This window comes from Mytilus trossulus, chromosome 3 (assembly GCF_036588685.1).
Source record: "Mytilus trossulus isolate FHL-02 chromosome 3, PNRI_Mtr1.1.1.hap1, whole genome shotgun sequence".
NCBI classification, from domain to species: domain Eukaryota; kingdom Metazoa; phylum Mollusca; class Bivalvia; order Mytilida; family Mytilidae; genus Mytilus; species Mytilus trossulus.
Window position 1 is genome coordinate 30,279,191 of NC_086375.1, and position 18,213 is coordinate 30,297,403.

The window sequence follows — 18,213 nt, forward strand, 5'->3', positions numbered from 1 at the left end:
AGGCTTTCTTTATTTGATTGATGAAAAATTACCTCCTGAGGAATAAAGCTTAAATCTTTTGTTGGTAACGTATAGACTATGTAGAATTTAATTTAAAAAACCCAACAACAACCGAAAAACAACTCCGCAAAACATAGAAATGATAAAAGCATTATGATTTGAATCGTTTTCGGACCACTTCATTTGTATAAATTAAACAAACTGTTCAAACCTGCTTAGATTTGAGTATGTTATGTAATAATTACTTGGATGATATATACTGGACAATATGCTGTTACAAAAGTTTGAAAATCACTTAATATTAAAGAACGTATCTTCCTCATGTAAAGCTCTCATTCCTTGTCCGACTTTGGCTCTCAATGATACTTAAATATACCCTCGCTTTGATAAAACATATAACATATTTTTGCCCTATTTAAATTATCCAGTTTTTATTTTTTTCAAAAACAAATGTTATTCCAGAAATAGGTTTTGTGCAAACATGAACTAGTATCAAACATATTGTTGCAAATATTTCATTCAGATGAACAAATCCCAGAAAGAACAATTACTGAAGATCTATTAAAAACAGGAACCAAACGAGCTGTTGATACCAGATTCCTCAGTTTCCTTAGTTATACCATCTGCCAATGTATGCTAAACCTGGAATGTTTTAGGGGAGATAACTCTGTTATTATTTCACACTTGAAAATTCATATTGTTTTTTTTCTCTCAGTGATATCTTTTTTTATATATCGTTTCTATGTTTTACATTTTAACGTTGTGTTTCCGTTGTGTCGTTTGTTTTCTCTTATTTTTGAGTGTGAATTCACATTACTATAAGACGTGTTACGGTACTTATCTATCCCAAATTCATGTATTTGGTTTTGATGTTATATTTGTTATTCTCAAAGGATTTTGTCTAATGCTTAGTCCGTTTCTGTGTGTGTTACATTTTAATTTTGTGTCGTTGTTCTCTTATATTTAATGCGTTTCCCTCAGTTTTAGTTTGTTACCCCGATTTTGTTTTTTGTCCATGGATTTATGAGATTTGAACAGCGGTATACTACTGTTGCCTTTATTTTTAAATTTTCACTGAAAAGAATACTTTATGAAGAATTTGTAAATTTTATCCAATGAATATGCTTTTCAAATGACTGTACATAAAAGCATGCTATTGTAAAACCAGAAATGGTGTAGGGGAGATAGCTATAATTGTTTCTATACACACTTGAAAATTCAGGCTATTTTCTCTCTCAGTGATCTCTTAATAATTTTCAAATAACTGTACATACAAATATGCTATTGTTAACTGTGATATATAATTATGTCCGTCCTACACTGTGATAATTTCATGTTTGTTTGTGATATTAATTCTATTTGTATTAATACTGGCTTACTCACAGAATATTTTGTTTAATAGATGAATTATTTATATCAAGTGAAATTTCTGGTTTAATATTAGAAGATTTTTTTATATTATGTGTATTGATCTGACCAATTTATATCATATGGAATATAACAATTGAAAATAAAATTGACAATTTTGTGGATTAATAAAAAAAAAATGTTTATCAAAAACTTCAGAAAGAAGGACCACTTCTTTCAGTTTTACAAGATCATGGTTAACATTTTCGGATGGTTTGATATCTTGCAAGTTGTGCAAAATGATTTGTAAGTTATTGTGGATATCATATTTATTTCTTTGTAAATTATTATTGTTTGTGTATAGTATTGAAGGATAAAATAAATTCTATTTATATCTTGATGTTTGTTTTGTTCTTGTTTGTACTATTGAAAAAAATTGCTGACTGCGAAACTGTTTTAAATACATGATACAATTAACAAACATACACTGCACAGTTTTTATTAAGCAACAATATAAAAGCAAAGCAGGCTTATAAAGTTCTCGTTGATATTCAAAGTCATTTGACAGTATTGGTCAAATTTTTGTTTGTTTGCTTCTATATTTAAAAAAAAACACGTTCTCTAATATATTCTAATGAGGTAATAGTAATATTATGCAAACAGCATTTTTTTTTTAAATATAATTAGCATACAAGTTTCTGTCCAATCAGAGTGATTTGTCTTTCACTTATTCCCTGATATGAAGCTGTCTCACTTTCCCCATCTCAATTTGGTCGAGATAGTTATACATGTAGTCATCAGCGAAGTGTAGAACCTGTTGTAAGGTCAGTAAAGCCAAAATGTTCACATTTTCATTCAGTTCCATCTCTGATTCATAATTCTTGATTGGTAAAATGTGTGACCTTGGAAGCCCCATTATCTGTGATACTCTATCTACAGTTTCCTGAATGACAGGACTGTAGAATACTTGGGATATATCCTCAGCTGTAGCCTCATACACTTTGTCTATCTTGGTAAGCAAAACTACTTGGGGAATTCCTGTAAAATTTAAAATAGCATTAGTTATATTTCTTTAAGGTCTAGAACATGCATACATTCCAATTTTGTTTGTTTGTATTGGATTTAGCATAAAACATTTATTTGCAACACCCAACATTAAAGTATGTCTAATTTTGGTTTACTTTGCTTATCTCTTTCTGTTTTTTTTTATGCAATGAAAGTTTGATTATTTTGGTGATCACTTTATAACGCTAGCACTCTTCTGTCTTTTTGAGAGACTTTGTAAATAGGTAGTCAAGTGTAATTAATTTGAGAATAGTTATATTAAGAATTTGATCTATTTAGTACAACTCGTATTAATGGCACATCCAACTGACCTCAGGAGACCCTCTTCTTAATCAAATTCACTAAGACCTGATGCCGAATATGAAAAAGACTTGTAATCTATTTGGATATTATTTCAAGCACACCATATAACATAATTTCGACTAATTAGTCAATAAATGGACAGTTTCTTGAAATTATTCCATCCCATATGATTTTTTTCAGACTTTTATGATCTTCCAACAATATAGGTGCTATGCTATATCTATATTAAACTGACTAACATGTTAAAGACACATTATTTCAAACCTCTTTGATTCATACGAAGCTGTAGGTTTTTCATCCTCTCAATAACCTTCTCTGGAATAACATTAACAATGCTTCCATCAAGTACAAATATGACACAGTGGATTTTGTCACTTAGACTAGGACTAACAACAAATCATGGTGTATCTCCTGATATTGGTACTGAAGGATTAAACTGTGAAAAGAGAGAAATATATCAAAGGGGTTATGGAAAATCATTAGATCAATAAAAAAAAACTGGCATCAAATTTAAAATGATGACATGAGAAACGCTAACAACAAACAGAAAACAATAGATGAAGCATCATAAACCCCACCAACAAGCAGGGATGAACTCAGGCGCAAGGGCATGCTGACAGCAGCACATATGACTGATTCCATAGTCTTTTCAAAGAAGTGAGTTGACACTTATATTTTATATCAATCATTATGTGATTTGCTTGTGAACTTACTTTTAGCCTATTAGAACTACTCAAAATAGTTTGATTTATTTTCCTGTAATATTCTATTGAATTGATACTTTCTCATTTATGTTATTCCTTATAATGTATGCATATCCTTTCTCAGACCTTTAAAAAAAAATTTATTAACATAAAATCAACAAAACAGTATGCCAAAAAAAACCAAACACATATAATTACAAAAGGCTACTAACTGAATTAAACGTTGTACATAGAAGTGTATCGTCATTATGTTAGAGATAAGATGAGTCTTCAATACCCTTGTAATAAATACAAATGCTTTCAAAATACCTGGTGTCTATCCGGTAAATTTCCATCAAGAAGGTAATTCATTTCATGTGAATCAATTCCGTGGTCAGCTTCAAGTCCTCTGGTGTCATGAAGTCTAAAGTTCATTGGTGTCCCTGATTGCCCATTTCTGATTTGGTACATTCGGTACTTAATAAAAAAAATGTAAGAGTTAGAATAGAATGTTTACCATAGGTTAAAATATATTTACTTAAATCAAACATCAGCTTTATACGAAACACTTAAAATGTAAAATTACAAAAATACTGAACTCCGAGGAAAATTCAACCTGAAAGTCCGTAATCACATGGCAAAATCAAATGACAAAACACATCAATCGAGTGGACAAAGAATGCACCATAAATACAAACTGAAAAAAAATATTAGTACAAATAATTGATACTAGATTTCCACAAAGACTGATCTTTCCCTTTACCAAATTTAACACTTACTTTCGTAATAACCTGAAAAATACATCTTACCATGGTTGTTAAGCTGTGTTCTGCGGTACCGCTGCATGCCTGACTGGTTATATAACCTCTAAAGATGGAGTTAATGGTGTTAAAGAAACTAGATTTGCCTGCTCCTACTTGTCCAACCAATAAAATACAAATGGAAGTTTTTAACGACCTTGACTGGCTATACAGCCCTTGCACGGTCGGTAACCAATAAAATACGTGCCTGAGGAACTTTTAAATCCTTCAACGGCTTGTATCTTTCTACTCTTTCTTTCAAATCGTTTAGCAGCTGAAATGCATGGAATTAAATTGGAATGATAACTTCTCAAGTACTGTGAACGCTATCATAAATTGATTGATTGTTGGTGTTTAAATATCACTACATAATCAAATTTGCATGAGCCAGGTACACTCGACACCAATCCTGATTGACTAGGATTTTCAATATCATACGGTATTGAAAGTCGGTGGATCTCTCTTGGCATTCCAGCTTCCTCAATCATTACAAACGGCCCGTCAATTCCGTTTTGTTAATTCAGATGTGTTCACAGATATTATCGTGGTCATTGTTTATGGGACAAAGTCTATATAAAATACAATTATCTACTTTCCAGGCATTATTTCTACCTTTTAAAGAACAAAACAGCAAAGAGGATGTAAAATATACATAACAGGATGTACAACTTTGGATGATGGTAACTTGTTAATAGCAAACAACGAAGGACTGAACGCACTGGTGTATACTGAAGATGTGTTTCTTATTCGCGTGATAACCGTATCTGACAAGCCATGGAATTTATCAAATACACTTTAGTTTTTGGTGGGGTTCGTGTTGTTTATTCTTTGGTTTTCTATGTTGTGGATATGCACTATTGTTTTTCTGTTTGTCTTTTTAATTTTTAGCCATGGCGTTGAACGTTGTCAGTTTGTTTTAGATTTATGAGTTTGACTCCCTTTGGTATCTTTCGTCTCTCTTCTATACTGTTTGTTCTTTATAAGGTAGAAATAAGGCCTGGAAAATAGATAAATGTATTTTATATAGACTATGTATATATTTGTATTATTTTTTAATTTTAGTTTCTTGTGTACAATTTGGAGTTTAGTATGGACGTTACGCACGGTAATGCGTTCGGATTAAAATTACGTTATTATATGATTTAAGAACAGCAACCATTTGCCTATAGAAAATAAAATCACCAACATCCATATATCTACAGAAATGCCCGGACATGTTTTTCTTATTTTAAGTTAATTCTATAAATTTTTGCACCATACATTTATTTTATTGAACACACACATCTTACTTTTACGTTAAAAATTGCATGTCCGGCGTAACATTTCAAATTAAATAAAATGCATTTTTCTATGTTCCGTTGCAATTTTGCACATAAAATCTACGAAATTTAGTATATCAGCTTCCTACTAGATTTATATTATAACATCATATCCGTTTTTTGGGTATTGGCTGAAATTTGAAGCAAGCCTTCAACGAAATATTCAGCAGAGGAACCTGTCTTAATGTGCTATGAGGAAAGTTTATCAACATTTCAGTTTTATTATTATCCCTATAAAGTTATAAAATCATATTAAAACTATACTCAATAGAAAGTTCTGAAAAAGATACACATTTCCAAAGTTTCAAATGTAAAAAAAACTTTTTCTTGAAGCAGAATTTTAAAAAATCGAATGTCTAGCCACTATGTCCAAACGTAATTTTTGTCCATTCCTTAGGTAAAACATGTTGTATAAATAGTAAATGTGCATTTATAATACAAAACTAACCTATTTATAAGATACAAACTATAAGTTCATACAAATGGCTAAATGAGTCGGGTGTTTTCACAAACATGATGACCTTACATTTTTTTTGGAAAGCATTCCCTATGTCTAGCCATTATGTCCAAGGGCGGCATTTTGACGTTTCTGCACAGTGGCGTCTTTTAAACAAATACACACTATTTACGAACTGTTTAGGCAGTTAAAATGATGCCGGGATATGTTCATTCCAAAATGGTCTGCTGAATCAAAATAACACTCAGATTAGAAAAACACACAAACATAAGGAATAAACCCTTTATAGACATAGGAGAAAAGGGGGATTGGCCGAGGGAAAATTTCTTATGGACAAAAGTTTTCACGGAAATCTAAAACACCTTTATAGCTTAGAAACCGATTAGAATCCGAGGTACAATGGTCTTATAATTTTTAAAGAATTAAATAAATACATATTTGTAAAATAAAACCATCAGTGCTAAAAAGATAGAGAAATAGTCTGAAAACTCGCACAGACACATACAAATATTGGACAAAAGTGAGTTCAATCTAAAAAAAAAACCAAAAAAACATTTCAACTAAAATCCTAATAAAAAGAAATATTGCTGAATTATTATATGACCGATTTTTTTGAAATAAATACCATAAGTGTTTATGTTCAATTTGTCAAATAATGTTCAGGTATATTTTTGTTTTCATGTGTCCCTCCGGGAACAAGATTTTTTTATAAGGTTGCTATGTATCCTATCCAAAATAAAATTGAAAAAATTGGCATTTGTTTTCATCTCATTACAGATCAGAAAATAAAAACGATCCTTACTTAATTGCCTTATACATGATAAATTTTGAAACATTTAAAAGTCGATTGAGTAGGTTTGATAACAAAATGCCAAAGTTAGTATATGGCGTCACATTTGACAATTATACATGTTACGTCTTGCGACGCAATACCGTGCGTAACGTCTTGACGTTCATTATCACTGAACTAGTATATATATTTGTTTATGGGCCAGCTGAAGGACGCCCTGGGTGCGGGAATTTCTCGCTGCATTGAAGACCTGTTGGTGACCCTCTGCTGTTGTCAGTTCCATGATTGGGTTGTTGTTTCTTTGACACATTAACCATTTCCATTCTCAAATTTATTTGTCCCATAAACAATGAGCACTATAACACCTGTGAACTTATCTGAATTAACAATTTGGACATGCTTGGTTGGTGTTTAACGCCACCTTCAGCACTTGTGTGCTATTCCATGACGGTTTGTAATGATTGAGGAAGCCGGAATGCCAAGAGAGAACCATTGACTTTCGATACAGTATGAAATCAGTAGTCAATCAGGGTTGGTGTCGAGTGCACCTGGCTCATGCCAATTTGATATACCGATACTTTTGATAACTATATCACTGATATGAAGTCGGATATTCAAATAACAAAATGATGTTGATGTGTATAATCATATATTCATGCATACTTTTTTGTTCATTTTATTGAAAGTTACATTAGTTATGCATAGTACTAGTATATGCATCTAAAAGTGTGTTTAACTACAATTACAAAATGTATGAACAAAGAAAGATAATCTTTCATCATATTAGTAGAAATTATACACCAGTAATACGTCTGGCGACCAATATTTCAATCTTGGTATCTAAGATTGTTTTGTTAATCATATTGATTAATAGTCGTCCACTAAAACATTTATTGTACAAAACACGAGAAAACACAGAATAAAAGAATCTTTGACATCGAAAATTTTAAAGCATCAATAAGTTTAGGAATCGCTGTGTTACGTTTAGGCAAATTAGTTTGTTTCCATCTGAAGTTTAATATTCGTGAAGGTTGATTTTTAGAATGAACAGCAAGTGAAAACAAATGGTTCTACTAACCTTGGGATTCCATTTTGCAGTCTTTCGCCATGGTTCGTCTAGTGGTGTCCCACCACCTAGATCTATTTCAATAATGAAAATGATGATAATAACCCTGAATATCTTCATGATTTTTATTGTAAAACAAACAAATGCAGAATGCTATTTTTTAAGGCTTTCAAGGAAGTACTTAATTCGACCGATTGAAATGAAATCTTAGTCGATTTGTATTATTGAGTACTGCTTTTAATATCAGTCAATAGATGGAAAGCTATATATTCTTCTTCGAGTAACCCTATTTGTGACATTTTTACCTATTGTGTTTGTTTGTTCACACATCGTTGTCAATATAATGGAATTTGATGCGACTGTTATACAAGTGAAAAGTAAAATCACAAAAATACTGAACTCAGAGGAAAATCAATTTGGAAAGTCCATAATCACATAGCAAAATCAAAAAACAAAACGCATCAAAAACGAATGGACAAGAACTGTCATATTCCTGACTTGGTACAGGCATTTTCAAATGTAGAAAATGGTGGATTAAACCTGGTTCTATAGCGCTAACCCTCTCACTTTAATAACAGTCTCATCAAATTCCGCTACTTTTACATGATGCGTTAAATAAACAGTCACAATTAATAATGAGAGGTTTATCTAGCTTTAAAACCGGGTTTAATCAACCATTTTCTACATAAGGAAATGCCTGTACCAAGTCAGGAATATGACAATTGTTATCAATTCGTTTGATGAGTTTTAACTTTTGATTTTGGCATTTGTTTAGGGACTTTCCGTTTTGAATTTCCTCAGAGTTCAGTATCTTTGTGATTTTACTTTTTATATAGTTTTATATGTTTAAAAATTATAATTTACCTTCTACCAAATAAACTTCAATGTCTTTTACTCGAAGATGGCCATTAGCGATAGAGTTGTAGTTTTCGCCATTCATAGTGTAGGATACTCCAAAGTTAGTTGATCCATTTAACGAGAAGTTTGTTCCATCAAAGTTTACAGTGTTCGTAAATGTTTGTAAATCATGCGCTCCAAATGTTGGTCCATATGCAGCGTTATCGTACATGGCATGTTGAGGATTCATGACAGACATGCGCACTGGTTTTCAGTTACCATTCTGATAAAATCTAAAGAGGAAAGCTGAACCATCATTCTGATAGTTGCCAACACTTTTCCAGTTGACCGCGGTATATCCCCCATACATGAAATTGTCTGTGTTATACAAGATTGTCAATGTTGGTCCTTTATCATTACATGTATTATGGAAAGCTGTATTAGTACACCCGTCTCTGGATGCCTTATACAAAAGTGTGTATTTCTTCCTCACTCCAATCCATTTGGTGAGCTGATTTTGTTCTTTCTTTTTGAATTGGATAGTCATATTGATGGCTGTAAAAGGAGAAGTGTATTATGATGTTTTTGACCAATATTAAATTGTGTTACCTTTATTATGTTCTTCGATGTTAAAGTTACTTTAATACGGAACTTAAACACAAATTCATTACACCAATACATACTTTGGTCCCAGGTAAAATGTATCAGTTAACCTTCTCACAATTTGGAGATAAGTTTTTATTTCTTTATGTAATAAACCTTTGACAACAGATTTGTACATGCACTAACCTTAGCGTGAGTTGTAAAATGAATAGTTTTTAGTGAAGGTAAAGGGTACTTGAAATTAGGCCAAGAGGTCATAAAATTCAGATTAATACAAATACGTTGTTTCTCGGAAAAAGTATTTAAAGCTATTCTTAGTCGTTATAAAAGTTAACATGGAAGCTTTTTCTAAAAAGTCTAAAAAAAAGAATAATAAAAAATAACTCAAGATACCAGGCTTATAACTTTTCACATCACCCAAACAAGTTTCAAAATAATTGGAAGACCAAATTGAGTACGAAGTTGAAGATCATTGAAAACAATCTAATGTAAAAAGTTTTGCAAAATACGACCTAGGTCAGTTAAAAACCTTATGAATTTTTAAATTAATTCTAAACAGTAAATTTCTTTTCGTATCAATGATTTTTCAAGTCAGCACAGAAGGGCATACATTCATAAGTAGTGTCATTGATCAAGCTGTTGTAAAAGCCCATCAAATATACCAGACCTAATATTTTAGCACGTCAGATGCGCTTTACGTCTACAGAGGCTTGAATCAAAACTTATCAAAAACGAAATGGAAGAGCAGAAAAGTAATAATTTTCGAAAAAATCAAAGGTGACTCTGAACTTCATAAAAAGAGAAATAACGGAATTTAAAACAATACTATGAAATAAAATATTTTTATGACAAACCTATCTTGTATGTTGACAATAAACGCAAATCTCTTGTACATTATCATTGAAATTATAACTTTATTGGTTAAACATTCAAGAAATCTTTCGTTGACTTTATTGTCGGGCAGGTTCTTATATGTTATTAACACAACTTGGGTCAGTATAAATTACGTATTTATAATCATTGATAAACGTAAGGATTAACATTCACATGCCAATGCACCCAGGTTGAGCGTTTAAATAGAATAGGTGAATCACTTTAAAAGTTTTCTAAAAATGGACACAATTCTTTTATCTATTTATAATAACACTCCAAATACGGATTATGCCATTTTTTAAACACGAAAGAGACGCTACTGTACTATATTTGAGAAAATTCGTTGACATTTTACTTACCGTTATTGTCGATCTGAAACACACCGATGAATTGATTCAGTTATTCCGTATTACATCAATCTGTATTTTCCAATTATCTGACCACAATGTTATTTTCAGAAAATCAAAAAGGAAAGTAGAATGAGATAAATATTTCTTTCCATCAGTCAATCTACATGATCTACCAGACTGTCATTAGATATATTTTCTAAAAATGATATAAATATGTATATATATACAAGAAGGACAGTGTATACGTAGTATAATAATCAAATTTAGACATCAACCGATTCGCACAAATTAAAGTATATCATGAATAAATGATGTTTAAATTTAAAAAAAATAAATAATTAATTTCATTATGGAAGTACATGTTTAGCGTTTGATAGAAGTATTTAAAACAATATAATACCAATAAATCTGATCTGGCAAACCATATATGATAGTGTAATAAAAAGAAGTTTCGACAAAAATGCTGAATTACGAGGTAATTTTAAAAAAGGAAACCCAAAGAGCTGACAAAACCGAATGTTAGACTATCTAAAAAAAAACAAATAAAAAATTCCAATAAGTTTATGTTATCCTCTTAGTTTTTTTTTCATTTTGACTTCTATGTTCTAAATGAGATTATTAATATTTCAACCACCGCAAACTACTGAATTGTTTCCCGTATAACTTCTTTTTTTGTATATAATCTAAAGACAAAAACATGATAGTAAGATGTCCAAGGCAAACGACTTTGTTATGTACATCATAATGTTTAAATTCAAATATACCAAACTTATTTATGTGTTTTATATACATAAAGAAACACTCAAAGACCCCCCCCCCCCAAAAAAAAAAAAGAAAAAAAAAAAAAAGAAACAGGTAAAAACTAAAGAAAACAACGATTGAATGAATGAATTAGAAGAAAAAAATTAACCATACTTTTGTTAAAAGAGGGACGAAAGATACCAGAGGGACAGTCAAACTCTTAAATCGAAAATAAACTGACAACCCCATGGCTAAAAATGAAAAAGACAAACAGCCAAACAACAGTATACATAACACAACATAGAAAACTAAAGAATAAGCAACATGAACCCCACCAAAAACTAGGAGTGATCTCAGGTGCTCCGGAAGGGTAAGCAGATCCTGCTCCACATGTGGCAGCCGTCGTGTTGCTTATGTGATCACAAGATCACAAATCCGGTAAATAAATTCAGTAGGTCACATTCATGAAAGGGAAAGGGATTGTAGTTAAGATATTTGATTAAATATAAAAAGAAGCAGCAGCGTGTTCTAACTTACATTAAGATACTAATCTTGTCTTATAACACAATATTTCGTATAATAGATATTTTCAAAAACATTTAACAAAAATATACGAATAGTGTGTCACGTAGTATACCGATATTCAGATACTATTTCATTAATATAAAACAATTACAAATGGTATAGCAAAAAAGCTTTTTTCTTCATAATGCGATTTTCAGGCAAATACATGCAAAAAGTTCGAACATACGGTTAATGAACTAATTTTCGAAACTATAGATGAAGTAACAGTTGATGAAACTGAAGATTTTGTCATAAAACACCGTAGTTGATTGCTTGATAAAGGTTATTGTGTGCAATATTTGAATTAAAACGTGTCGTATTTTCTGTATAGCTAGCCTTCCCAAACACAACTATAAAAAAAGTCTATGTTTGACGAATATACACTGTATTTATCACCGTAAAAAGTGAAAAACTTCAAGGAAAGATTTAAACGGAAATTCCTGTATCAAATTGCAAACTTAAAAGCTCAAACATATGAAACATTGTTGAAATCTTGTGATGGTTTGATATCATGAAAGTATTTACAAAATGAACTGTGTCAGGGCCTTTTATAGCTGACTATGCGGTATGGGCTTTGCTCATTGTTGACGACCGTATGGTGACCTATAGTTGTTAATGTTTGTGTCATTTTAGTCTTTTGTGGATAGTTGTCTCATTGGCAATCATACCACATCTTCTTTTTTATATGTAATTATTGATGGGTATCATATTTATTTCTTTGTAATTTATAAGTATTTGTGTATAATTCTTATATGATTTGCATATCTATAAATACTTGAATTGGATTGGTCAATTAGAATTTTTCTCTAAATTTACACTTCGTTAAACCATGTTTCCGAAACTACTTTTATAATCTATTCATGCGCGATACACAAGCTTGCAGTAATTCCGGGATTGTCAGCAAATTGAGATTTATAAACAATTGCATAACAATTATGACTATTTTAGTGCATATATAATAAAAAAGAAATAAATCTAATGCACTAAAGCTTCGAAAATGTATAAAAACTAAATTTAATAAAATATCGCGAAATTTCATTAAGGATTTGGCGAATTTACGTCATGGCAAAACACGACGTCATACGAATGGAAATTTTCAACTGAAGGATTATTTCGTAACATTATTGTACGTGTACGCTTCAAATTCGGATAACATTTAATTAAATAAAGTTTTTGAGGTAGGTTATATTTCATTTAAGATTCCGTTGTTTTTATCGGACATTTATGGTTTTTAGAAAGTCAAGATGGCGGCGTACTACTTACAACTTGCCATTGTGGTTTTGTGGGTAAATATATTTAGCCATCAGCAACAAAACTGTTTATTAAATATCACAAATGTTTGGCTGAAGAATTATCAGGATTAAACACATTTTTTTTTTTAGAGGTTATTGATGTGTAAACCGAGGCTCTTACTCACAAACTCAACATAAAAGTCTTCGGACTTTTATTCAGTTTGTAAGTTAATCGCCCCGGTTTACACATCAATAACCTCTAGAAAAAATGTGTTTAATCCTAAAATAGTATTGATGGAAAATATGAATTCTTTTTCAATCTTCATATTTGTTTGTTCTTGTACTGTCATTATAGAATTTCCTGAGTCATATAAGATACTAGTATTTGAGCAGAGAACATTACAAACAAACATACACAGTACAAGCTTTATTATGCAGCAATGTCACAACAAAACATCCTTATAAGATTCGCTTCGACATTCAAAGTAATTTGACAGAAGGGGTCAATTTTCTTGTTTCTTTTTTTTTAAATGTCCCTACTATTATTTTTGAAATATTACTATAAGTATACTAAATGATATATTTTGCATACAGCATTATTTTAATCCAACTAGCATACAAGTTTCTATTCAATCAGAGTGATTTATCTTTCATTTATTCCCTTATGTGAAGCTGTCTTACTTTCCCTTCCTCAATTTGGTCGAGATAGTTATACATGTAGTCATCTGCGAAATGTAGAACCTGTTGTAAAGTCAGTAAAGCCAAAATATTCACATTTTCATTTAGTTCCATCTCCGATTCATAATTCTTGATTGGTAAAATGTGTGACCTTGGAAGCCCCATAATCTGGGATACTCTATCTACAGTTTCCTGGATCACAGGACTATAGAATACTTGAGATAAATCCTCGGCTGTAGCCTCACACACTTTGTCTATCTTGGTAAGCAATACTACTTGTGGAATTCCTGTAAAATGTAACATAGCATAGTTATATTTCTTTAAAAGTCTTGAACATATATATATTCGAGAAATGTGTTGTGTGCATTGAATAAAGTATAAAACTTTCAGTTGGAACACCCCTAGGTAAAGATAGTCTTAGAAATTTGACTTTGCTCATCCCCTTCTGCTTAATTGTGTAACAAAATATGGACTATTTTGGTGGTCACAATGTTTTTGTCTCTAGCATATCTGCAATTTATCCTTGATTAACAGTAAAAGCTACAGCCTTACGAAAATCTCTATGGCATTAAAAACAGTTTAACACATATATAGTGATATTCAAAGTGAGAGGGTTAGCACTCATAAAACCAGGTTTAATCCACCATTTTCTACATTTGAAAATGCCTGTACCAAGTCAGGAATATGACAGTTCTTGTCCATTCGTTTTTGATGTGTTTTGTCATTTGAATTTGCCATGAAATTATGGACTTTCCGATTAGATTTTCCGCTGAGTTCCGTATTTTTGTGATTTTACTTTTTTCAAGCATACCACATGATATATATTTCTGATATTTTTGTCAATGAAATAGAAGTAAATAGTGTCAGCATTTAATTTAGACCAATGTGTTTTACTTCAAACTTTGATAATCTTTTAACCCTTAGTTCTATTTGTATTCTAACATGGCTACTTGGGTATTTATAACTTTATTTCAAACCTCTTTGATTCATACGAAGCTGTAGGTTCTTCATCCTCTCAATAACCTTCTCTGGAATAACATCAACAATACTTCCATCAAGTACAAATATGACACAGTGGATTTTGTCACTTAAATTAGGACTAACAACAAATCCTGGTGTATCTCCTGATATTGGTACCGATGGATTAAACTGTTAAAAGAGAGAAAAAATGATACCAGAAGGTATACTTGTAATGGAAAGTTATTAGTTCAATATGTAAAAAACATGACCAATATTAGAAATGAAGGGTACACTCAGGTGCAATGAGAAGGTGACAACTGCTCGGATGACTGATTCCATACTCCTTTCAAAACAGTGAGTTAACAGTAAAAGTTATAAAAATCATTATGTGTTGTTCTTTTGAACTTACTTAAACTTACTAGACCTCCTCTAAATTCTTTTGTATGATTGGTTTTATTTTCCATTTGATATTCAATTGTATTTACAAGTACTCTTTTTCATTCATATTTGTTATTCCTTATATTATTCAGATCACACTGAAGACCATATTGAATAAAAACACCAGAAAACCTAAACAACTTAACCAATAAAACAATCAGTGACTCAAAAAACAAGCAAATACATAACTAGTTGAAATGGCAAAACGGCTGCCAACTAAATTAAAAGTTGTACTTAACAATAACATTGAGAATGGAAATGGGGAATGTGTCAAAGAGACAACAACCCGATTAAATAAAAAACAACAGCAGAAGGTCACCAACAGGTCTTCAATGTAGCGAGAAATTCCCGCACCCGGAGGCGTCCTTCAGCTGGCCCTAAACAAATATATACTAGTCCAGTGATAATGAACGCCATACTAATTTTCATATTGTACCCAAGAAACTAAAATTAAAATAATACAAGACTAACAAAGGCCAGAGGCTCCTGACTTGGGACAGGCGCAAAAATGCGACGGGGTTAAACATGTTTGTGAGATCTCAACCCTCCCCCTATACCTCTAACCAATGTAGAAAAGTAAACGCATAACAATACGCACATTAAAATTCAGTTCAAGAGAAGTCCGAGTCTGATGTCAGAAGATGTAACCAAAGAAAATAAACAAAATGACAATAATACATAAATAACAACAGACTACTAGCAGTTAACTGACATGCCAGCTCCAGACTTCAATTAAACTGACTGAAAGATTATGATTTCATCATATGAACATCAGGCACAATCCTTCCCGTTAGGGGTTTAGTATCATTCCATCATAACATATATGAGAAGAACATAACCCGTGTCATGCCAACAACTGTTTTTAGAATAAATGTGTTTAGTTCCGATGCAAATACCTTATCAGTGACTCAATATTAACGCCAAAATATGCAATCTTTAATGAATTGACAACAGTATCGTAATTATATCCCTTCTCAATAAGTCTATTCAAAGGTTTTGTAAGTTTCTGATGTGAATACTGAAACAATGTATCTTTAATGTATTTTAAAAGATAAAAGAGGTCTGCAATACTCTAAGAACATATTTTTATTCAACATACCTGGTGTCTATCCGGTAAATTTCCATCAAGAAGGTAATTCATTTCATGAGAATCTATCCCTTGGTCAGCTTCAAGTCCCCGGGTGTCATGCAGTCTAAAGTTCATTGGTGTCCCTGTTTGACCATTTCTGATTTGGAACATTCGGTACTGGAGAAAAATGGTAACATTTAGAAGAAAAGGTTTTCAAAGGGTCAATATTAATCAAAAGCTTTTGACAAATTTGCCATGAAGAAAATATCTTTTTGCGAAAAGGTATAAAAGAACGCATTATGCATGCATACAAAATAAATCAGTTATGCAGACTTCGCCACTGATTCCATTGTGACATTAGGATTTTAATCTGGAAAATTTGACTAATCAAAACCTTAATTGTGAACGTTTTTGTCCACATGTAAATAACACTTCATTTTGGAGAACTTGAGTAGATATACTACATGCAACTTTCTGTATAAAAGATGTCACTCAAGGAGATATGATGTATAAGCAATTAAAACTTAAGACTTGAAAATAACGGCGATTAAGCTTATAAACCTTTATGTGTTAAACTCTATAGTGTGAATCCATCGAGGTTAAGGCAAAAGTTTTATCTTCTCCCGAGACATCCAAGTAATAAAGTGGTTTCAATTTGCACCATGCTTTCAATTTAATTGTTAGTCTATTTTTCTAGAGAGAAATAACTGAAGAATGTATGACACAAACATGCATTATTGGTACAAGATTTAACCAAGACTATTCCTTCCCTTTATTCAATCGGACGTACATACTGTGATAACGTTTGCAACCTACCATGGTTGTTAAACTGTGTTCTGCATTGCCACTGCAGGCCTGACTGGTTATGTAGCCTCTAAAGATGGAGTTTATGGTGTTAAAGAAGCTAGATTTTCCCGCTCCTATTTGTCCAACCAGTAGAATACGTGCCTGAGGAACCTGTAAGTCTGTCAAAGGCTTGTATTTTTCTACTTTTTCTTTTAATTCGTTTAGTAGCTGAAATAATAATTACGCTGAATATATCACTTTACGAGTTATACGGTAGATTTAATGAATTGATTGATCGTTGAAGTGTCCTTATATCCGATATCGCCAGTGATATTTAAACACTGATAGACCGCACATTTTCACTACTGTTGATTAATTTATTTTCTTGGGTACCAATTTTCGTGGATTAAGGAAAACTTACATGTTCGTATATATTTGATTTCGTTGTTTTGCCAAAATCTGCAGTCAAGCCTATAGAAAATTATTTATTCGCTTAACATTAAATTTCGTGGTTCACCTGTACCCACAAAGTCCACGAAAATTGGCATCCAACCACTAGCAAATTTTAACATTTCCTCCTTCTTCTCTCTAAGCAACAAACATTGCAGTATCCTTTCTATTGGATCATCACTTAGATATAGGAAGATGTGGTGTGAGTGCCAATGAGACAACTCTCCATCCAAATAACAATTTAAAAATTAAACCATTATAGGTTAAAGTACGGCCTTCAACACGGAGCCTTGGCTCACACCGAACAACAAGCTATAAAGGGCCCCAAAATTACTAGTGTAAAACCATTCAAACGGGAAAACCAACGGTCTAATCTATATAAACAAAACTTGTCTGGTTTACCTTTACTACTTCTGTCTCACTTTTACTATTGTGGGCTGACACTTGGCCGTCAGTTTCAGCCCTCTTTAGTTTAAATCTTCCTCTTGGTCTTGATTTTTTCCTTGGTTCTGTCTCGGTTTTGGACAGTTTCTCGCAAAATGTCCTTCTTCTTGACAATTATAACATCTGTTGCTATTCTGTTTCTGTGTCTGGAAACGGTATTTATTCTGCCATTTTGATCTTGGATCAAAGTTTCTCTGATTTTGTTTGTTATAATTGAAATTCTTTGGTGCTTGTTGGGTGTTCAGCTTGGCATCCAAAATACTCTCAATGGACTTGGTAACCTCATTAGCTATCTTTAATGTCCCTCCCAAACTGATTTAGCCTCTCTTCAGTCACAAAACTTTCCCGCCAATTCGTC

The 18,213-nt window shown here is 31.9% G+C and overlaps 1 protein-coding gene across 1 annotated transcript; it reads right to left on the bottom strand.

The window, feature by feature from the left end:
• Positions 1–2,025: 2,025 nt before the first annotated feature.
• Positions 2,026–9,214, bottom strand: LOC134710644 (interferon-induced protein 44-like). Its single transcript, XM_063571026.1, is given in 7 exon segments — positions 2,026–2,385; positions 2,980–3,151; positions 3,729–3,875; positions 4,208–4,314; positions 4,382–4,472; positions 7,843–7,904; positions 8,695–9,214. Coding segments are annotated over 7 exon segments (1,410 nt in total). The 3' UTR covers positions 2,026–2,074.
• Positions 9,215–18,213: the final 8,999 nt, after the last annotated feature.